The 24,381-nt window shown below is 35.8% G+C and overlaps 1 protein-coding gene across 1 annotated transcript; it reads right to left on the bottom strand.

The window, feature by feature from the left end:
* Nucleotides 1-1,735: 1,735 nt before the first annotated feature.
* LOC128534094 (sodium- and chloride-dependent GABA transporter 2-like) lies at nucleotides 1,736-23,452 on the bottom strand. The gene is made up of 16 exons (XM_053508391.1): nucleotides 23,322-23,452; nucleotides 22,667-22,899; nucleotides 22,026-22,160; nucleotides 20,557-20,697; nucleotides 18,483-18,564; nucleotides 17,807-17,860; nucleotides 16,046-16,175; nucleotides 14,299-14,433; nucleotides 10,806-10,909; nucleotides 10,548-10,672; nucleotides 9,714-9,826; nucleotides 7,724-7,861; nucleotides 7,284-7,386; nucleotides 5,594-5,694; nucleotides 4,993-5,139; nucleotides 1,736-3,968 (listed from the first exon to the last, which is right to left on the bottom strand). The coding sequence occupies exons 2-16, from the start codon at nucleotides 22,866-22,868 to the stop codon at nucleotides 3,801-3,803; spliced, it is 1,878 nt and encodes a 625-aa protein (XP_053364366.1). The 5' UTR covers nucleotides 22,869-22,899; nucleotides 23,322-23,452; the 3' UTR covers nucleotides 1,736-3,800.
* Between the last annotated feature and the right edge of the window lie 929 nt (nucleotides 23,453-24,381).

Genomic DNA, 24,381 nt, shown 5'->3' with positions numbered 1-24,381 from the left:
TGAGGAATGTACAGACTGCACACTCTGGTATGTTTGCTACACTAGCAGAATCTGTTGAAATTAGTTTACATGAACTTTAGAGTCACTGCTTGAGGGCAAATACACTGTTCTGATCTGAAGAAAATACAACCACTTAATATCCTTCTGTGTATTATATGTTTATGAATTTCTTGGCATTTTCTTTCAAATAAGGAAAATGGTTGAAACGTCTAGGGTGTTATGAAAGTAAATAAGATGCTCTGGCAAACTGTTTGGCACCTCCGGAGAGGAAGATGAGATCATCCACAAACTCTGCTCAACCAGGTTGTTTTTGACATCTACTAGGGTATTATACTTATATCATAATATATCATACTTAGTCTAGTATGTGAGGTAAAAGTAGCATTCCTTTCATTAGCAGATGCACCCAAATTGGTCCTTCAACATGCGTTTAATGATTCACTGCTCAGTAAGATGAGCTAGGATAAAAAATAAGCACCTCTGAATCTAAGGTCTTCATTTTCTCCTGAAAATATATGAGAAAATATGTGCTCCCTTTAGGTGAGGAAGGATCTCAAGGATCTTGTCTGATGATCTTTAATCTGTGTCTGGGCATAGAGAAATATGGGCTATCCATCTGTTCATTAACAAAAAAAAAAGGAATGAACGTATGATAAAGAGTATTTAACTAAGCAAATACGTAAGAGCATTCCAATGAATAATCACTGCAGTGATTAATATGGTTCATCTGGCAACAAGGTTTTTAACTGATGTAGTGATTAGTTTCTGATTTCTCATTTCTCATTTCAACAGCTACTGTATGTCAGAAGACATATACTGTGGTCATGTTAAATACATTACATTCAGAATACATTTCAAAAGGGTCAAATTATTGGCTTGCATCGAAAAAAGAAAACATTAAACATTAAAGAGATACTTAAACTACTAAAAATGTGTTAAGAACTGTAAAACCTATTAATAAAACCTGTAAGGATAGTGGTGAACCATCATCTTTGAGGAAGAGACGTGGTCAGGAAAACGTTTTGCATGAGCGTGGTGGGAGATCAATAGTGGGAACGTTGTGGGAATAATAATAATGAAACAGTATAACTCTGATATATTTTTTTTAAATAAGAGTACAGGTATTTTTACACTCACAATGTGAAAAAGAACCTCAACGTCCTTGGGTTTGTTCTCCGAGTGGCATAAAGTGCAGGCCCTATCACCTGGAGATCGCGAGTTTGATCCCCAGGTGATGCTGTAATCTCTCGCTGCCGGAGGTCTAGGGAGAGCTGATTGGCCGAGCTCTCTTAGAGGGGAGGGATGAAAGATACGGGGCATCTGTGAGCAGATAGCACTGTCCTCCGAGTGTGTTACACCACATCAGGGTAAAAAGAGAGGTGGATCAAGTGGACTATGCATAGGGCATTATGCCACTGTACAAGCCTATGAGGCAGTGTTACGATCTGGGGTTGCTTCTGTTGGCCAAGTCTAGATTCTCCAACATAAAATGCCCCAAAATTAGGGCAGCTGAATATACTGAATGACTAGGTGGATTTTTTTATTCCCTGTTGGCACAGGCATATTCCAAGATGACAATTTCAGGATTCATTGAGCTCAAATTGTGAAAAAGTGGTTCAGAAAGCATAAGATATAATTTTCACATATGGATTGGCCAAAACAGACCTAAGCTTATGCATGAATGCTACTGCTCGAAGTCAGCTGAGAGCTAGATTTATCAACAATGTCATGAAAGTCAAGTCAAAGGCTTTTATTGTCATTTTAACCGTAAACAGTAGTACAGTACACATTGAAACAATACAACATTTCTTCAGGACAATGGTGCTACATAAAAGACCATACAGTAGAATAAGTCTAACATTTGATTATGTTTTATTACTTGTTTAACAATTATCAAAATTACAATAGACAGAAAATGGATCAAGAAACAGAGAAACCCACAGTCATGAATCACACAGTCCTTAGGGCTTATTTCCTTTATGTAAAAAATGGAAAATTGACAAATTAGGCAGGTTTACAAACCCAGCAACAACTGGTTATAAATAAATAAGAACTATGGGGGAAAGCTTAAGTAGGATATTTAAACTTTTTGAATCTGGCAATTCTCTTATAAAAGATAATAGTCTTATAAAAGATAATAGTCTTATTATTATTATTATTATTATTATTATAATAATAATAATAATAATAATAATAATAATAATAATGTATTGTTGTGATTCAGTTAGAAATAAATTTATTTTGGTATTTTTTTGTGTCTGTTAAAGGGTTAAAGACTGCCCTCTCCTGGAGTACATGGCATCTAGGATAACCAAGACTGATGACATTTTAAAAACTAAATATTTTATAAAACTAAAAAAACTTAAACATCTGCATTAACTAGAGAATATGAACTACCTAATTTATATGTATGCAGTGGTTAATCAAAAACAGGTAATGTGATTCTGATATGATATCAGCAAGATTTTTTCTTTTTATTATTTACCAGAAATCTTTGGACCAAATACATAAAATGAACCCTATGGACCAACCAAAAGATATAATAATAATAATAATAATAATAATAATCATCATCACCATCATCATTATAATCATCATCAAACCCATGCTCTAATAATATACAGCATGTGTACTGTACTTTGTTAGTATTTGTGAGGTTTCTTTTTTCAAATAAATGCCTCAGCTTTTTAATTAGTCTTACCTTCAACCCTATTAAATAGAGATATAAAGCAAAACATTTAAGTGTCCTCGCACCAAATGAAAGTTTTTTTTCTCAAACAGAATACGTTTTTTAGTTACCAATTTGGGTTTGTTAATACAGTTTAATAAACAGTTCAGATTTTTAACATGCTGGTTTGAATGTATGCTATGGAAATTAAAAGGCTATAGAAATGTTGTACATGTCCAATTAAAAGTCACTTTAAAGATAAAGTTCAGTCATTCATTCTTTTTCAGTAACCACTTTATTTTCATCATACTGTACTCTGGAAATTTAAGGCAACCTACAGACACATCTTTGGACAGTGGACAAGATTAAAGAACGCAGAAGAAACCCATAAAAATAATGAAAGAACATACAAACATATGCCACACATAATAGTTTCAAATGTAAAAACACCGCGAGAGAGAGAGAGAGAGAGAGAGAGAGAGAGAGAGAGAAAATTCCCAACACAATAGTGTTGGAAATAATTGGATTATTTAAAAGAAAAACATTACTAAAAAAGGCCAGCTGTTTGACCTTTACACAAAATTTAAATTCACAATACTGTAATTAGAATTGTACATGTAATTCTGTACAGCAGTGCTGCTTAGATGTAGAAACTTTAAATATAAATGAAATAATAGATCTAGGAATAAAAAGTTTTAGACAGCTCTTACTAATTCTGGTTAAATACAAATAAAAATTCATAATTTTTTAATTATGGCATATTGGTCTACAAAACTATACATGACTAAACTTGACAACACTCAATGTTGGCTCAGTCATAATTTATATTGATTATATGATTTATACTGATGATTCCCGTGAGATAAAATATGACAGCAGGGTAACTGTATTATACTAGATCAGCAGTGCTAGCAGTGGAAATAGTAGATCCACTTTATATCATTCTTTACCCCAAAAATACAGTTATTATATGATCTTATATTGTTTATAAAAAGAAATGTGGAAATAACCAGAATCTTACACAACAGTTTATTCCATTTGTGAATTATACTGTAGCTGAGGTTTCATGGCAAGAGGTTTCTGTATCCATCCAGCGAGTATGAGGTCAAAGACTCACTGCTGATATTTCACCTCACATGTTCGTGGTGTCCTCTTTCAGAGCTTTTTCTTCAACACTTTTGTCTTCCTCTGTGTGAGAAAGCTTCTGTTCCTTAATGATGACACGCTCACACAGTGTTAGCCGAGGCTTGTTTGGGCTGCGTTGTTGCAGGTCAGCAGAGGGTACAATCAGGTCACGACCCTGGCAAGAATTCGGGGGATGGAAGAGACATTTGAAAAGTGAGTATGCAGGAGGAAGTGAACACTTTAACTCATGTGAGAAAAGAATAAAAGACTTTTCACCCATGGTGAGCTGTTCACGCTAATTATTATAGAGTGCAGTGATATTGTTTTATACTCTTCTTAAGTGTTTTTTTATTTTTATTTCAGTGAATATCCAACAACTATAACAAATGAAAGACGTTTTCTTTTTTGTGACGATGATTAAATATTGCAGCTTGTCATGTTACCTAGGAACCTACTGTATAAAGCCTTCTGTCCTGAAGACTTTTTTTATGTTAAGAAGCTTAAGGGTGTAACCTCGGACTGGAGCGAGACTTGATAATTGTAGATAAACGTCTTATCGTGGAAAATACCTTTTTTAATTAGTTTATGTGGTGTGTCTAGCATATAAAATCCCTCTAAAAGGTTTTATATAAATTATAATAGAAATGATTACTTTTAATGCATAAATATAAAGCTGTATTTAGAATTACAGCTAGTACTGCTGTCCAAGAAAATGTATCAATAACTTCTGCCAAGTCAAAATTAAACATTTAACAAGATTGTGGTATAACCTAAATCTTTTTTTTCTGTGGTATGATCTCAAAATGATCACATTGCCGAGATTTGTTGAAGCAATTTTGACCTAAGTGGCAATTAAGATTAAATAAATAGTTTATTTCTGTAAATGAGTGGCTATCCCATTGCCCTGCCTAAAAGAATCCTAAAGCAAGCATTTGGTTTAGGATTAGCATTTTGGGTGCATGTTTTATCTACAAAGGTTCTACAAGTCTGTCCATATTGTCAGTCTTGCACATAATACCTACATACAGTATACAGTATATACTATATTTACCTTAACAAATGCAGTACAAATACCTGGAGATAGTATTTTTTTTTTTACATCACAAAATACTAATATAGTTTAAAGCAACATGGTTTCAGATGCCCTAATCACGACAAACCTATAGAGAATTATTTTGTGCATTATGTAATCGATTTACCTTTTTGAGAGCGACCAGAATAAAGATAGGGATGCAGATCATTGGTGTGAGAGTGAGCAGGGCAGCAACTGTGGAACCCCAGCTGGGTACAAAGTCTTTTGAAGCACTGAGTGGTGGACTGATGATCAGATCATACAAAAGAGTGGCCTGAATACCATTGGAGAGAAACGGGTGAAGTGTCAGATAGTTAATAATAATAATAATAATAATAATAATAATAATAATAAACAGCCTGACACCAAAAAGCTGTAGTCTCACCATCTAAGGTGTAACTCAGGTCCAAGCTCAGCAATGTTATATGGCAATAAAATGAGATCCAGTGACGACCTAAATGTACTGAATGACCTGGGTATCACATCAATGAATGTTTTATTTCCTGATAGCACAGGCATATTCCAGGACTCAGATTGTGAAAGGTTGCATAAGGAATCATTTTCACACAAACTGGACACCACATTGGTCAGTGTAATCAAAGGTACAAAAGACTTCTTTTTTTGGCCAGGCAGTGTATTAGAGCACTTAACCACTGAGACCACTTAACCACTGAGCTACCCCTTTGAAGCAGAGAGGAAAAAAAAGGAGAGAAATGTATTAAACTTACTGCACAAATGAACGGGGTGATGAAGAGCCAGCAATACTTCAGCACAGGCATGGGGGAATATCCGATCATGTCTTCGATGTTATCAAAAAAACGGTCCGCACCTGTAGCATTGTAGTTAGAGCATTTTCTTATTTTAGTCAATCTTTGCTTTTGTTTATCAGGATTTTGATACACAACGTCTATAAAAGGTTTTACTGCACATAATTATTTGCATACATTGCAGAGAAGGAATATTATTTCATTCATCATTAAGCAGAAACACAATTATCCACCGGAAGAAAAAGACAATTACAAGCTTAAAATTAGACCAAATGGCTAATTTGCTTTAAATTTTTCTTTTACAGTATATGCATATATAAATAATAATATATGGGATAACACATTCAAGATGTTTCCACTTAATAGAATTTTTGCATTGTTGTCTCTGATATTATTTCACTCAATTTGCTTATATATCTTTCTGATTGCAAAATGCATTTAATGTCATTGTGTAAGAGATAATTGTACTCTATACCCAAAACCACAAAACATTAAAAAAATTATTAGGTCATGAATTTAAAATTGATAGAGGATAGTCCACAACGACTAAACGTATCATGCTAATTTTTTTTGTTATGGACTTTTATGGTGGTGTATTCCTGCTTGCCCCCAGTGGTTCCAGGGTAGGCTGCAAATCAACTCTGACTGGGATAAAATGCTTACTAAAGATTAATAAATGACCTAATAAAGAAACATAAGTTTAGCTTATTTGTTATTTTTTAAGTGCTGGCCAAAGAGCTGCACAGTAGCATCAAGATTTTAAGGGGATTGAAACCTCAATTTTAATAAACAATCTAAAATCTTTAATAGATATTCTAACTATATGACCTCTTAATATGGCACTTTTTGAAATATTTGGAAATTCAAAATTGATTAATCCTGACGCTGCAATTTTCATTTTATAGCTCACTTGATTTTTCCATTAAAGGTACTGTACAGTACCTTTTTTTTTTTTTTTTTTCAGTTTTCAGAAGTCAAATGTTCTATCCCTGATTACTTTGTTCCCTGTCTGCTAGTGGTAAAATAATAAGTGTACATGGATATATATACCAATATAAACGCTAGCAAATACTGTTTGATGTGGATTCTTTTTTTTAGGTCAATGGACCCTAGTATAAAAAAGCATTTTACAGAATGTTATACCCTGTATGGTTGGGTGTGTAATCAATATATATATTTTTTTATATTTAAATTAACTTTTGAGATTTTGTCATTAGGTTTTATTTAGACATGAACCTTTGTTGTGATTCAAATAAATTAAATATTTAAATAGCTCAATCAGTAATGGAACATGCAGTAGCTATGGTGGAATGCACTCTGTCTTGACAAGGTGCTCTACACCAATGTAGCTGTTTATACAGTAAACTTGTGCATTTTATGCAGTTATATAGTCTGTACATGTAATATAGTTATAGTATGTACTGTATATATACATATGTTATATAGTAGGTACATAATTGCTTCTTTAAGACCTAAGAAAAGATAAATGGCAGGCCAGCAGAAATGGAGCATTATAATCTTATTAAACATGTATCTGTTTATGTGTTTTTGTAACTTGGCCTCTTTTCTGAACTATTAGAAAATCTCTGCTGTAATTCATATAAGCAATTTAATCTACATATATAATCTTTTTTGTAATGCAGAAGCTTACCATACACCCAAGCAATAACAAGTGTCTCAAAGCAGGCGATGAGGAGCAGGTTAGTTCCACTGGGGCCGTATGTGTCTATCAGCTTAAAGAGATGGAGTCCACCCTAAGAGAGAAATACAAACTCATATAAACACTTACTATGTTATTTTGGTTCACTTAATTGTTTTCCTGTTTATTATTACAGCAGGGACTAATCTACTAGTAATTTGAGTCTACTAAATGATTTGATTATAATTTTCATATGACAGTACCATTTACCACCAGTATCATTTAATACTCACAAGAAGATTTTAAATAATAGATGTAAGTAAATGTATATATAATAAAGGGAAATTGAATTATAAGAATCTTGATTCATGACTTTTGATTAAAACACTTAAGTTTCTTCTTTAAACCTTCAATTGCAATAGAACAAACCTGGATTGTTTTATATTAAGTACCTGAGTGACGAGAGGAAGGCCCAATAGGAAGCAAACCACAGCAATGAGCAACACCAGAATCTCCCTGCGCTTTGGCTTTCTTAGAATTTCAGGGAAAACATCGGTGAGCGCTGTGGCTAGACTTTCCACACACACAAACTGAAATACAAATAAAATTGAGTTAAATTGAAATTCAAACTGTTTTCATAGGCACAGACCATTTTATTTTTCTCTTGCAAAGTCAAGGTGACCAGAATTGTGGAGCAATGGTGTAATCCTAAACATGGACTACTGCTCATCTAAAAAGTTACGTCAATACAAACTTGTGAAAAATCTGGCATGCAGTTGATTTCAAATGCGGTGCTTGAAATGAAAAGGTAAAGCATTTGAAACAGATAAAATACAGACATGAAGCTTAGTCTTAAATGAAAGGAAGCTTGTATGTGTGACCACGTGATCAAATGAGACACTGTCAAGACAACAAAATGCCACATTCTCAAATTTGAACAGAAATGATGCATTTACAGCAATACAAAAAGAGCATTTATTCAATTATTCAATCATAAATGGTTAAGGTGGTTGTAGTCTAAATTAGGGTATTACAGTATATATCACAGGCAGGTACAACCTTAAATTGGCTAAATAGATGAAATCTAACAGTCATCTGGGTCTAAGAGTCCATGGAGCAAAACTGTCCATGCTCTCTAGGTGTAAAAGATGGCAAAGTCGCTTTCATCTATCATTCAGAGCAATGTTAGCCAACCATAAAGCATCTATTAGCTCATGTGCATTACTGTGCTAAGTCATTACTATTACTAAGTCTTGAGCCAGCACTTACTGTATATCTTCATATTGAACAATGTAGATTAAATGAAAGAAATAGGAACAAATGTTTTACTGTGACAGGCTGCAACATGCCTAAAAATACTATTTAAAAAATGGTTGTTTTTAACAACCACAGCAGCAACCTCATTTCCCCTCTCATCAGGTCTGAACACTCAGCATCACTCGGCATCACCAATATACTAGTCACTGGCCTGATTATCTTCCCTCATCTGCACCTGTTTATCACTGGTTCATGTCCCTTTGTTGGTTTTCATGCTTGAATAGTTTTGGTTGAATAGTTTTTATCCTTGAATAGAAAACATTTCTCTGAAACATGTCAGGGACAGGGTGTGGACTAAAAATGAGAGCCAAAAACGTGCCAAAAATGAGAACTGAAAAGTCCTTCAGCAAGCTTGAAGAACTATTTCTCAAGACTTCATTAAAAATACAAGAGGTATGGCTATATGGAAGCAAAATATGAAGAAATGAGAGGGGATGCTCAAGATTATATGCAGTATGAGGTAAGATGCCCTGTGATGACGCAATATGCATTTGACTGAGTCCATATGTATTGGAGTAGAAGCTCTCACCCTGGGGAAAAACACCTTCATGTTAGGGCTTAAGACAGGCCCGCTTTGGGATTAAATCCAAACACAGACACAGATATGAATCATTGGAGAAATAGCCAGACACAGAAAGTACTATCTGCATCTGTGTGTTGAATCTTCTGGTACATAACATTAGGTAAATATCTGAATCAAAGAAATGTTTTAAATGTATTTTTAATTGGTTAATAAACATTTGAATAACTGTTTTAACAGAGAGAGAGAGAGAGTTATGTCCTCAGTCTGCTTTATTCGCTTCCCTTTTGTTTCATAAAACGTGATCAGACATGTTCAGGCAAGTATTCATCAGTGAAAAGTTTGCACACACCTAGTAAAAACTAATAAAATTTTTTGCTGTATGTGCATCTCTAGTATCTATGTATATGTTAAATGAGTTCAAAATATCAATCATAAACTAACAATGACAAGGCTTGTGCAAAGCAACAGGGTCTTCATAAGTCCAGTCACTCCGACATACTAGGCTTCCAAATTATCCATGTAACTAAAATCCTTCCTACTGTAGATCTTAGATCATGTAAAGTCATGGCAATTTTTAAAAAGCATACAAACTGTAAATGTACCTGGCTGTCCAGTCCAAGAAAGAGGACCATCATGAAGAAGAGGACAGACCAGAACTGTGGGCCTGGGAGGAGAGACAGGGCTTTGGGATACGCTATAAACGCCAGTCCTGGACCTGCAAAACAGATCAGAGCAAACCGGGCTCATCATATCACTGAGCGCATTATAGTAATTGCTTCTTAGTATGTATTTTCCACCATTGTGCTTCATGAAACAGGCAAAATGAAACAGTAGATTTCAAATTACTTTCAGTGGTGCAGTGAAGTAACTGAAGGATTAAATTAGTTTTATCTCATTACCTGCCTGGGGAAAGGAACTTAGCACAAAAGCCTTGCCGATGTGTTGGACTGAAGCGCCGTCTGGAGGCTGAATGTAGTGGATTCATGTTCCTGATGTGAACTGAAGTACAAGAACCTATTTTGCTGACTTTGTGCTCTAACACATTAATGTTTAACTGGGTCTCTGAACTCTGGACATAGTTTAAATGTAATTTTATTAATTTAAAACCTGTATGTAAATGTACGGCATTGTTTTTATTAGTTATAATAGTTATAATAATTTTAACAGTAGTAGTAATAGTATTAACAAGAGCAATTATAATACTGGTCTGGGACACTTTGTTTAACTAATAATGCTGATCAAATGTGAAATTGTAGACGTCTGAACCTTAATATCATGCACATCTGTTCTAGAATCTTTCCCAGGACATGTTTAGAAATGTTTCATTAGTTAGGATTAATTCACAATCGTCTGTCTAATCTGTCTGCTCACTTGCTCATCACTGTAACACCACAAATATAGCACTTTAACAGAGTTTTAACTCAACAAATTGATACCTGATCTCACTATTTCCTCCATAGGTAAGGACAGCTCATGAGACATGTAGCCCAGGATAGAAAACACGGCGAAGCCTGCAAAAATGCTTGTTCCACTATTTAGAGCACAGAGAGCGATGCAGTCTCTGTTGGCATATGAGACATAAAATCGTTTATTACACACATTGTTCAGAAGCAGATGTGCCAGGCACAAATCGAAATGCTTAATTGTACTTTAGCACATTTAGAAGCACACAAGGTAGTGGAGATGGAACTGACTTGTAGCAGTCATTGTTGTATTTGTTATAGCTTCCCAAAGCAGTGAGGACACCCTGACACACAGCATAGGAAAAAAACACTTGTGTCCCCGCGTCACACCAAACCTAAAAAAAGAAGGAGTAAACATCAAAGACAGATATATTAGTGAAAGGAAATAAAGTGCACATGTCGATGTCTTTGGCACTCAATCAGAGCCTTATATGCCAGCAGATATTGTGCAATCCGTAGTCATGTTTGTGTGGATGTGTATTTGTGTGTTTGTGTGTAGCTCAGCTGCACATCTGGTTAGCATAAGCAGCACTGCTAAGCTGGCAGCCTTCCATTCACGCCCCCCCCTTCCATTGCTTCCTGTGTCAGACTAAATTATTGGCAAATCCAGTTTTCAGCTTAAAAAAAAAGGAAATGTTGGTTGCCAGTAACATACTTTGAAATTTCTACATTACATAACCTATACCTGTTATCCTGTGTCACAGAAGGCCTGGAGCCTATCCCAGGACACTTATCATACCCTGATCATATACTAGATGCAATGTGGAAACACCAGTTAAACTGCAGTTGCATTGTGGGAAGAAACCAATGTATATCAAAGAAACTCACCAATCACAGGGAGAACATGCCAACTCTGACCCTCTGAGGGTCTAAGAACCCTCAACCCTGGCACTACACCACAGTGCTGCCTTAAATACATACTATTAAACAAATACATACTGATGCATACTATTAAACAAATACATACTGATGCATACTATTAAACAAATACATACTGATGCATACAACAATTATTTGTTGCATGTACAGTAGCTTCCAGTAGAGTGATTTTTTTTTTCTTTAGGATGCTGGGATCAGAACATAGGCTCAGCCATGATACAGCGACCATGGTAAAGGTACAGTTAAAAACCTTGCTCAAGAATCCAACAGTGGCAGCTTGGCAGTGCTGGGGGCCTGATCAATAACCCAGGGACATAACCGTTTGAGCCACCATCGCCCTACCGCACTCCTGCCTTATATACTCTTTACAAGTGTATAAAGTAGTACATAAGAATAGACAGGAACTATTTAAGTTGTTGTAAACATTAGGTCAGAACATTTTATAAATTTGGATGAATGCACTTTTTTCTTCCTATTCATATTTACTGGTGAGCATGATAATATGCTGGAACTTATTCTGGTTGAGATGCATGCAAAAGAGAAATCTTATTTCAGGAAAGCATGCAGAATTTCTACATTTGACCATGTAAACAGCCAACTAACACACACATATTGAATGAGAAATTGTTTAGAATTTTGTCTAACCTCGTAAGAAGGATTTAATAATGATGCCATTTTCCTTTATATAACAAGTTAAAAATGCTGTAGATACTTCATGTCCCAGCATCCCACTCCTAACACTCTTCTCACAGAATCTGTTTCCAGCTGTCTGGATCAGCATTGCACATGCTCTTGCAACACCATCCCTTGCGAACCTTTCATAAGGAGTTCTTTGTCTGTTTAATATTCACTCTATGTCGCTGTTATTCTGCCTGTCTGTCTACCCTCTCTTTGGCTGTAATTACTATTTATCAGACCCCAAATTTATTCCTGTCATCGCTTGAGCATCGGAAACAGTGCTTCCCGCCTCAAAGCAATAGATACAAAAGATGATCACCACCACACCCTTTCCTGTGCATTTTACTGTATTTTCATGTTAGCTTTAACTTTATTGGCTTCAGAAGTAAGACCTCCCAGCACAAAAGGGTGTGCGGTCTACAACTAACAATTAGAGTCTTGACTCACAAAGAACTGGGACAAAAGGAACATTGTGTGGCATTACACTGCTCGAAATATAAAAGTCAGATCTAAAAAGAAGGTCTGTGTTTTTCGTGCAAATGTACAGTATGTCTGGTAATATAGTCTGGACAACGATAAACAAAAAAGAGCAAAAAATGAATGAGTGAGAAAGGCCATGAGACCGAAATGAGCTCTAGTACGGCCCAGTGTGTGTGACACAGGAAGTCAACAAGGGGCGATGAAACGCAGCCAGTATTAACAGTGGTTAGCATTCAGTATTCATTCATATATAATGATATATTATGTCATATTGGCATGTCTCTGACAAAAGTCATAAGACATTTACAGAATCTAGGACTTAAATAAGTTCTGCTACTTACAGTATGTACATGATCTTCTTTAAAGAAGTGGTTTGTTACTGTATTTATGTTGTTACTGATAAGTCTTTGGTCTTTTCTAACTCGATGCTCTTAAGAGACTTTGTGGATCGCTTTTCATTTTACAGAAAGGCAGCAAAGCTGAGTTGCTGCTGTCGTTGGAGACGGAGCTAATTCCTGGGCTGGGAAAAGCCATTGACACTGTATGATTATTACATGTAAACACATTATGCACTAGAGACAGACAGTTCAACAAAGCTGACCTTTAGAACCTTGTCACTGATCATTGTTTTTTATTTTATTTAATACTTTTTTAAAAATTTTTCTTTTAAATTCTGTTAATACTTTCCCCACTGTGCGTGTTCATGTCCACTTTTTATACAGTATCATGTCCAACTTTTATATCGCGTATATACTGTGAAATATGAGGGCAAAAACATACAAAAACAAAAACTAAATAATCAATTATTAATCATAATTTAGTTTTTTTTTTTAAATCATGATATTGAGATATTTGAGAATTTATAACACTACTGTATATGGACAGAGACATTTGGCCAAACCTGCAATTACATTGTATTCAAATACATATACTTCAATATGGAGTTTCAGCTATAACAGCTTTCACTCTTTTTCGAAGGCTGTCTACAAGATTTTGGAGTGTGTCTGTGGGAATTCATGCCCATTTATGAGGTCTGGCACTGATGTTGGACGAGAAGGCCTGGCTCGCAATCTCTGTTCCAGTTCATCCCAGAGGTGCTCGATGTGGTTGAGAGCAGAGCTCTGTGCGGGCCAGTCAACTTCTTCTACACACACCTCACCAAGCCATATCTTTATAGTCCTTGCTTTGTGCACTGGGGAATAGTCATGTTGGAATAGAAAAGGGCCTTTGGGGCCTTCTCCAAACTGTCGCCACAAAGTTGGAAGCATAGCCTCGCCCAAGATGTCTCAGTATGCTAAAGCATTTAGTTTGCCCTTAACTGAGGATAAGTGGCCTAATTGAAACACCTGAATTTAATAATTAACAGGTTTGGCCAAATACTTTTGTCCATAGTGTATCTCCCAGCACTATTATTCACTATATCCTCCCTATGTCAATGTATTATAATATTTACCCATTAATTTGTTCTTTTTTGAGTTGAATGATGTTTTATTACAGTTATGATTGAATGATTGAATTAGTTTTTTTTTAGGTCTATATTGCTAATCTCAGGTCAGTTTTGTGAATCCTACCATAAATCGCCCCTGCTATGTCAAGCAATGTCTCAGATGTGTCAATAAAGCAGATCAATGAAACATGTCTATCAAATTCTCATACTCATTTACATATTTCACATAAACACACTTACATCAGGATTGGCGAGTTTGGAGATATCTGGGTACAGGTAATAGCTGATTCCTGCCCCAGCGCCAGGTAGAGTGACTCCTCGAAAAAACAGAATCAGCAGCATGACGTATGGGAACGTGGCTGTGAAGTAGACCACCTTCGAGAGACATTTCACACATAATTATAAAAGGATTTGTAATAATGCACATCAGTAAGTGTGGTAGCTGCTCTAAGTTTTTAGACATTTAGACAGGGCCATTCTAACACATGAATATTCTTTGATCTAAACCGTTCTAGTGTAGCTCTGGCTGTATGTTTACGGTTATTGTCCTGCTGGTACAGTAGGTGAACTTCTGCCAGAGTCTCAGGTCTTTTGCCGACTCTACCAGGTTTTTTTTTTTTTTAAAGATTTCCCTGTATTTGGCTTCATCCATCTTCCCATCAAATCTGACCAGGGGTGCCTGCTTAAGGAAAGTATCCCCATAACATGATGCTGCCACCACCATGCACAGTGTTAGTTTTCTGTCACACATGGCGTTTTGCATTTAGCCAAAAAGTTCATTAATGATTTTGGTCTCATCTGACCAGATCATTTTCTCTCACATGTTTGCTGTGTCTCCCACATGGCTTGTCGCAAACTGCAAACAATACTTCTTGTGGCTTTCTTTCAACAATGGTTTTCTTCTTGACACTCTTTCATGAAGGTCAGATTTGTGGAGTGCACAACTAATAGTTGTCCTTTGGACAGATTCTCCAACCTAAGCTGTTGATCTCTGCTACTCCTTCAGAGTTACCATGGGTCTCTTGGCTGCTTCTCTGATAAATCCTCTCCTTGCCGAGCCTGTCAGTTTAGGTGAACTGCCATGTGTAGGATTGCAGTTATGCCATTTTCAGATAATGGATTAAACAGTGCTCTGCAACTTTATCCCTGACCTGTCTGCTGTGCTGGTGTGATCCTGGGGCTTCATGATGCTGTTTGTTGACTAATGTTCTCTAACAAACCTTTGAGGGCTACACAGAACAGCTGTATTTGTAATGAGATTAAATAACACACAGATGGGCACTATTTACTAATTAAGTAACTTCTGAAAGCAATTAGTTCCACTAGATGTTAGTTAGAAGTATCAGAGTAAAGGGGGTTAAATACAAATGCATGCTACACTTTTCAGATTTTTATTTCTACAACGAATTTTGAAAACTTTTTTCTTCCGATTCACAATTTTGTGCCACTTTGTGTGTGTGTGTGTTTTGTTTTTGTTTTTTTACATAAAATCCCAACATAATACATTTACATTTGTGTTTGTATCATGTAAACATGTAAAATGTGGAAAAGTTCAAGGGGTGTAAATACTTTTGCAAGGCACTGGCAAATTTAGCAGCAACTGAAAACTGCTAAAGTGCATAATTAGGTTTAAGGTTTGTTTGTTATTTGTTGGGCAACTAATCATTTAGTGATGTTAGTATTTAAGTAGGTTTAGATACTTTAGCAAACTAAGATTTAAGCTTAACTTTAGATAAGGTTATGACCAGACTGCAGCACAGGGTACAACTCAGCATACAGAAAAAAAAAAAAAAAAATCTAAGTCCCATATGTTTCACATTATTAAAATGAAAAACTTTTTCACATTCATTACAATCATTAACGTTTAATGAATATGACTCAATGCATAATCAGGGTTTTAGGGATCTGTTTGACGCTCATTTTCATCATAACTGGGGTTAAAGTTCATGCACAGGGTCACTGTGTGTATGTGTGTGTGTGTGTTTACCTTGCCTGTGGTCTTGACTCCTTTCCAGATGCAAAAGTAACAGATAATCCAGACCAGCAAGAGACAAAGTGTCAGGTCGTAATGTGGTAGGCCCAGGAAATCATCACTGGATATCCGCTGCACGCGATGACTAAGACCACACAAACACACATGCAAAAAGTCACATGGAAAAACAAACTTTCCTAACAGAGGAAACATGTTACAGACATAGATGGGGGTGGTAGTTGAAAGCTTCACAGATTTAAACTTCCCACATTCTGGCTCAGCTTTATAATTCTGCCTGAATGTTCTGCTCTGAAATGGAACAAGGTAGACATGTTGGTTTATATACATGTCAAATGTCACCATCCCCAAATTATAAACAAACGCATTATAGCGTGATGGATACAGATGTTTTACTTCTCAAGTTTAGTTTTTGAGGGTTTTAGTTCAGAGCCGCACAGCAGATAAACATGCCGTTCTCATCAAGATGTCCTGCAGGAATACCACCATTTCCCAACCATAAGTGCAACCCTGAATGCTGAATATAAAATTTGCAAAAATTGAAAAAAAGGGGAAAGAAATGTGTCGGAGAAAGAATTCGGAAGAGAAATGTTTTAAAAATAATTAAACAGTCCTAACCTTCACCTCACACAGTCTTATTAGTATTGTATGTGTGTCGGTGTCTTCAATCTTTCTGTCTTTTAAATTTTCAAGTGGCCATCAAACTCTTTTTAATTCTTTGTAAGAATTGATATTGTATAAATTGTTATTGAAGACGTATAGGAATAAAAGTTGTTTTGTATATTTATGCTGTTCGTATTTATCTAAATGCCATCCTGGTTGTTCCATTACACAGTGTCTGAAAATACTTGATATATAGAGGAAAAGATTTTCAAGATTTCAAACTTGTTTATACTGTATTATGCATACATTTTTCAGATAGCCTTTAAAATGCCTGCGTCCATAAAATACCATGGTGCACCAGAAAAACATACAGCATAGAAATATTAAAAGTAACACATTTAGAGTGCAGTTACATGCACAAGCTTAAAATGAATTAATCATTTTTTCCAAGCTAAAAAAAAGGTAGCTAAAATATGTATGGGCAGTTATAGCATGCACTATATATATGCTTACTACTGTACATTATGACCCAAACATATTTATTAATAGGTCTCAGGTATGAACAGATTTATGAACATGATTTTAGTCCTTTTTATATCCACATTTATTTATTTTAGTTCATGGCTGCATTGTTGCATAATTCTTATTAACTAAACAGAATTGTGAAATAGTAAAGGCTTTGCCATAGTCAATATATTCTGCAACTGCCCCTGAAATTCTTCAGTTTTTTTTTTTAAACCCTCTTTACCTTTCTGCATTTTTTTTGCACATTTACTTTAGCAAGCAAATGGTTCTCCTTTAACTGTGTGCACTATATATTCACTAAAGGTCTGTTACATTAAGATTTAATTATTTCTCACATCTACCTGGCAGCACAGTCAAATGATTTTTCTCACATATACCAGTAAGGAGGCTGGGGTCAGAGCGCAGGGTCAGCCAGGATACAGCACCCTTGTAGCAGATAAGGTTAAGGGCATTGCTTAAGGGCTCAGTGGCAACTTGGTGGTGCTGTTGCTTAACCCAATCCCCCCACAGCCTTAACTGTTTCTGCCGCCACTGCCCTTGAAAGATATACTTAAAACAAAACAATGAGAAAAAAATTGTCTTCTTGTCAAAGTACTACAAAACAGTGATTTCTTTTCTAATTATACTTACAGCCAGAATTCCTCCTCTGGAGAGACAACAGCTGCAGAGATGTTTAAAATGTTGCTGTGGGAAACAGGATGCATGTAAGTTTCTAAATGCCTGAAATAAAACAAATTAAACTACAAAACAATTTTCTTTTAAGAGTTTTTAAATATATCAGTTTTCCAACGATTTACTTTGGAGGGCAGATTTACTTTTCTTTTTAAGAATTACAAACACATACTGTGGTGGATTATCTTGTAGAACACCTTACATACCTGGCATATAAAGTAAACAGGAAGACATGTCATATTCAGGAAAGATAAAACTATTATGTAAAATAAAATGTAAATTGTTCTTGTTTAAAAATTAAATAAAGATCATGATTTTTTTTTTTCTGTGGGTCTGTTGTAACGCACAACATGTAAAATCAATCTATGCATCAAATGACCAGAAATTTAAATGGTTAGGCAAAAAGGACCTGAAACATTAGATTTCTTAATTTGTACATTACATGGAGATCCAATAATACTAAGACCTTAATTTTTTTGAAATAATAATAATAATAATAATAATAATTAAAATAATAATAATAATTAAAATAATAATAATAATGGAAGTAAATTTTAAATAATATGAGATATGAGGAACTCTCCACATTTTATTGTAAACTTGATTGTTAATTCCCAGGTCTGTCCGTATTTACCTGTTATTGTATGTATCATTGCTCAGGGAGGACCTTTGCAGGCCAGACTGCAGCAAGCTTTTGTTATGTGTGTAGCACGATGCTGTAAATAATAGAGACCTTTAGTTAGAATGAACTTATAGTTATCCAAATATTTTTCAAAAGTAGGATTACTGACCTGGAATATACACAGTTCATTTTTTATTTTTATGTGAACCCAATGCATAGTTCAACATATAATGTATAGATAGTTTGTGTATTATTTCGTACATAATAAAGATCACAATTCTGCAGCCTATTCATTAGGACCAGACATGCACAGACTTATACAAGCTCTTACAGTACTCAGAATACTGTGCTAAGGATATAAAGGTATTATGTTTACCAAGTTCTCAATACTTTTGAGCAGTTCTAGTTGGAAAGTTGCCAGCTTTAGTCCGGTAAAAGAGCTACTACTGAGTTCTTCAGCAGGTTTTACTCACTCACTCACTCATCGTCATTACCGCTTAATCCTGTATTCAGGCTCACGGGGGCCTGGAGCCTATCCCAGGAGACTTAGGACACGAGGTGGGGTACACCCTGGACAGGGTGCCAATCCATCGCAGGGCACACACACACACATATACACACACGCACACACTCGTTCACACACTACAGCCAATTTGAGGTCACCAATGAATCTAATCCACATCTCTTTGGGAATCAGGAATCGAACCCAGACCCTGGAGGTGCAAGGCGACAGTGCTAACCAATACACCACTGTGCCACCTAGCAGGGTTTAACTGTTATATGTATATAAATATAGAATGTAAATAACTTTTAGACATCTAATCTTTTAAATGAAATACCACAAGCAAGAAAGAAAAATCTGAACCTAGAACAAACATTACCTTAGAAAAATGGTTTAACGCCTTTAAATATCTTGTGGCCAGTTGGCTTGGTTCAATGGTTTAAACTTTTTAAAATATTTTGTTCATGATAATGAACTGGAAATATGCTTCCAAAAAGTAGCCACGGTCATGTTCATTAAATGTGGCATTCTTGATAATTGATCAGGTTTTAAAGCTTGCATTGCAATAAAATATGAGCGAACGTTTCAGGTTGCAGAATTGTTCCAATTTGCACATGTGCTATAGCAGAACACTATATGTACTATAAACCACATAAGCAACTTGCGGCTGATTTTTTTTTTACATTGGCCTTAGATTTAAATTAAATCAGCTGTGTTATCCAGGAGCTCATTTAACCTTTGAACTGCTTTAAGCTAAGTTACAGTTTTTAGTTTAAGACCAACACACACTGACTTAGCCAGGTAGATGTGATAACTTGGTCATTTACTTCATTGCATTGCCACATATTGTTGTTGAGCCTAGCAACCTCAGATTATAACACTGCCTCCCGGGACTTGTACATTAAACAATATGCATGATGAGAGCATCGCTTCATGCACTTCCCTTCTTACACTGAGTCAATCTTGGCACATCAGACAACGAGACCTTTTTCCATTACTCAAGTCAAATCTTTTGTCTCACTAACGCTGTTTAGTCCCAATCCTGTGCCACACTATGCATATGAGCATGCTCTTATTTTCACTATTAAACTTCGCTGTGATTTCTGTTTTCTGGATTTTTTATGTTTTTAAACTTTACCAAGCATTTCTTAATCTCCAGTCATGATCATTAATTTTTTCCCTCAACTACATTTTTTCTGCAAAGTTGACTATTCAGAACTGTACTTCCAGGCTTTCATTATGCACTAAACAGTTTTTAACCCAATTCTAGAAATGTTTATGATTTCTTTGCTTGATGCTGGACAGTCATTTGACTCATCTAAAATTTTTTTTTTTTTTTTGGCCAGTCAGTATGTTTTATATGCAATCATTTTAACTTAATGTTTATTTCTTTGTATACATATTAAAATTCTATGTACAGTACTTCTGTTTAAATTATTTTTACAAAAATATTTATTACTAAATTAATGAATTCATTAATTACTTAGTTACTTACTTACCTAACTGTTTCTTGCAGATGCACTACACATAGTACAGGGGTCAGGCTATGTGATGTAGTATTTTTATGTAAATATGTTGCTATACCTGTGTTCCATTCATGATCACAGGTCATCCACGGCAGTGCGGTTTGGAAACAGCTGAAGAGGTAGAAGACTGCCCAGGCCAGAACCACAATGTAGTAGATGTTCAGGTAAACCACAATTACTTGAGATGCAATGCCAATTCCTGTAAATAACAGCAGTTAATTTTTTAGACAAGCTAGTTAATAGGGAAATGCCAAAAGAGAATCTGTAGCATATAATGAGGCATTTTATATTGTTTTATGCATCATGTCATGTGATCCTGATTAATGAAAAATGCAAGGCATAGAGCTTGCAAATGTAGAACATGGATTAGATAGATAAAATTAGGATGGATAAAATTAGACAATATTGTAAAAATGAGATATTTGGTTTAGTATTTTTTATGTGACTTGAGACATATATGACCAGTATGCAGCTGTTTACAAAGACAGACAACACTGCAATTTTGGTAAGTTTCACTACAAACTTCTGGACTTTCTGGAATGTATTTCTGGAATGTATTGCTGTTATTCTGTTGCATAATCCCATCCCACTGTTCCACACTGTATCCTAATCCTGCAATACGTTAGATATCTTGAAATGGGCGACCATAATTTTGATAGAAAACTTGCAACTTCCTGACTAAACAAAAGTTACTTGACATTTATGCAGAGGGACCAACCACTAAAGCGCAATAGTTAAACTACAGTGATAAAGGAAACACATTCATATTATGTGCAAAATACTACATATAGGGCTAGTCTGAATAGAATAATAAGCAAAACAAAATACTTCTGAGTGCCACAAAAGAAAGTACATACCGGTAAAAATATTATATTATTCTACTTATGCATAAAGTCCCTTTTAACATTCATACAGCTAACTTTCTATTTATTTACCAAAGGCAGGGGGGAAGTGGTAGCTCAAACGGTTAAGGCCCTGGGTTACTTATCGGAAGGTCAGGGGTTCAAGCCCTAGCACCACCAAGCTGTCACTGTTGACCCCTTGTTCAAAGCCCTCAACCCTATTTGCTCTGGTTGACCCTGTGCCCTGACCCTAGATTCCTGACTGTGATGTGTAAAAAAATTATTTCGCTTTGCTGAAAGGTACATGTTGCAAATAACTGAATCTTAATCTTAGTCATTTATCTTTAGTAACCACCTTACCTTGGTCAGAGTACTTGCGGCTCCTATCACAAAACTTACCTAGCAGGAATACACCCTACCTTAAACACCCTACATGTGACACCAGCCATTCAAATTGTTCCTATCTAGTTGATTTATTATGTAGGAGACATTCAGAAAATGCAAAGGAAATGGATACAAACAAATGGGCAAACATTCAGAGCAACATCACACAGACCCTAAACTGAACACAGGATCAAACAGGAAGATCTGCAGCTGTGAGGCAGCAACACTAGTCACTGCATTACACATACAATTTAATCAGACAATCAAGTAAAAAAGGCATAGACAATAAGGTGAAAATTACCTTCGAACATAGGACATATCTTCCTCCAGGCAGTGATCCCGCCTTCACTGGTGTACTGACCCAATGAAGTCTCCAGGAAAAAGACAGGGATGCCACAGAAGATGAGGAAGACAAAGTAAGGGATGAAGAATACACCTACACATAGATACAAGCGAGTCTGAGGTTATTTATGTGGATTTTTTGTCTGCTGTAGAGGAAAGAATAGAATACAGTAAAATAAACTTATTAAATTAAAATGAATCTTATTATTCCTATATAACAAAAAGACATGGCATTGAAAATGTCAGCCTTAGAGGCTTCTGTTTATAAACATCAGCAGCTGAAGAAAAAAGAGAGTTTTGTTTAAAAAGTGCATGACTCTGTGTGGGCATGCACCATTCATCATTATGAGCATTTCTGAAGAGTCGATGATATGTGAAACCTATTTACTATTGTGTTTAAGCCTGCTTTTATTTGCTCTATATTGAATATTAATCCTGTACATTAATACAAAAGAATACAAAATTCAGAACCTGGACATGCTCTATCCTGCCCCGTCCCTACCCCCGGCACACACACACACACACACACACACACATCTTGCTTTTTCTCTTTCTTTCAAGAGATTCAAGGGCGCTTCTCTCTTTCTCTCCCACCCTTACCTCCTCCGTTCTTGTAGCAGAGATAAGGAAAGCGCCACACATTGCCCAGGCCAATGATTTCGCCAGCCATGGAGAGCAGAAACTCGGTCTTGTTGGCCCACTTCTCTCTCTGCTCGGTTTCTGTTCCTTTGCTTTTCTCGCCCCATATCTGAGGGTCCTCAGCAGGCTCAATCACAGTGTTTGGTCCTCTGGCCTCTGGCATAATTACTATCTTTCTGTCACACACACTCACACTGTAGATGCAGGGGGAAAAACGGATGTGTGCTGACATGCATTTTGTATATTTCTTTTGCATGCACATATTTAGGTTTCAGCAATCATGTTTAGTAGGGTCACACACTGTGCTGCTTCTCCGCTATAAATATGTCTGCTCTAAATATGTCTGCTATAAATATCATCATGAAAAATGATATTAAATTGAACTACGTTTTTATATAAGTGCAAAATAAAGTGTAAACTACTTTAAATGTTATTAAATAACTACGAAGTCGAGTTTTCTCCCAATTCAGACAGTGTGTTATCATTCAAATTAATCACTCTACTATACAGTATATGACAATTTATTGCATGCATATAAACAAAGCACATTTCATGCATTTTTTTAAATAGATAAAGTATTCTCCTCAGACAGTCGAAATGTGCAGTGCAGACTCACCAGAGATCTCCGCTGTAGTTCCTAGAGGGCTGCTCGCGGTCTCTGTGGAAACAAATTCGGCGAAATTCTTAAAGAGCAAAATGCCACTGGAATAAGTTCAGTGGGGGAGGAAACGCCGCGCGCGAGAGGATAGGCGTGATTGAAAGCACACGGGGGCGTGTCCACAGAGCACGCGGGCTGTGCGTGGTTCGCGCTTTTACAGTTGAGCAATGCTTGCGGTTGTGGGCTGGGCGATACGACTGAGTTTATAGTAATAGCGAAGCTACAGTAGTATCCCCGATACGAAACTGATATATTTACTTTAAAATAAATTAATACAACTTTTTTTGTGTATAGAAAAAAAAAACAGGAATATATTTATTTATAATTCATATAGCAATTATAATACACAGGCTCAATCAGGTTTTTAAGTGCCCGTTATTAAGTTTTGAATGTCAGGAGTTAAAGTAAAACAATGCTGGGGACACATCTCCTTTGAACAGTTAATATTGAGATGTGTCTGCTGCTTATGCTGTGTAAAGCCTTCATAATAGCTTAGTAAAAAGGAATAAGGTGTTTAGAAAGCAAGTATAAATTTTACTGTCAGGTGTCTAACAAGTTTTGATCATATGTCCATACAAAGCCATACATACTGTACTTTTTCAATGATCTATACTGATTTTTATTTCATTCTACACTTTAAAACAATCGTGAAGGCACCCAAAATAGGCATATAATCTCGTTTAAACAGTTGATATTTTGACGTTTCTGCTACGGCTTTAATCTGCAATGCTGGTAATCGGTGATGTCTGAGGCTGGTAACGCTAAATGAACTTCTCCTCTGCAGCAGAGGTAAGATTTGGTCTTGATTTCCTGGGATGGTCTTAATGAAAACCAGTTTCATCATGGTGCCTAACTGGTATTGCAAGTACTTTAGTTCTTGCAAGAACTATTCCAGAATAGCTGAAAAACAACTGACTGCCGTTGTTGTTGTTACCTAATTCCATATATTATTTCATAGTTTTGAAAAAAATCAGTATTGTTTTAGAATACAGAAAATGAATCCAAACTTGTGTCTAAA

The sequence above is a fragment of the Clarias gariepinus genome, chromosome 12 (assembly GCF_024256425.1).
Source record: "Clarias gariepinus isolate MV-2021 ecotype Netherlands chromosome 12, CGAR_prim_01v2, whole genome shotgun sequence".
Classification (NCBI taxonomy): domain Eukaryota; kingdom Metazoa; phylum Chordata; class Actinopteri; order Siluriformes; family Clariidae; genus Clarias; species Clarias gariepinus.
Note: the sequence above shows the minus strand (reverse complement) of the source record. Positions and strands in the feature narration are given on the sequence as shown.

Excerpts from the sequence above, each read along its gene's own strand:
- LOC128534094 (XM_053508391.1), bottom strand. The coding sequence starts at position 22,868 with ATGCCAGAGGCCAGAGGACCAAACACTGTGATTGAGCCTGCTGAGGAC. Across the intron at positions 16,176-17,806 it reads CCAGAGGAGGAATTCTGGCT|TCATCGCGTGCAGCGGATAT; the intron begins GTAAGTATAATT and ends GTGTGGTCTTAG. Across the intron at positions 5,695-7,283 it reads TGTTATTGCTTGGGTGTATG|GTGCGGACCGTTTTTTTGAT; the intron begins GTAAGCTTCTGC and ends ACAATGCTACAG.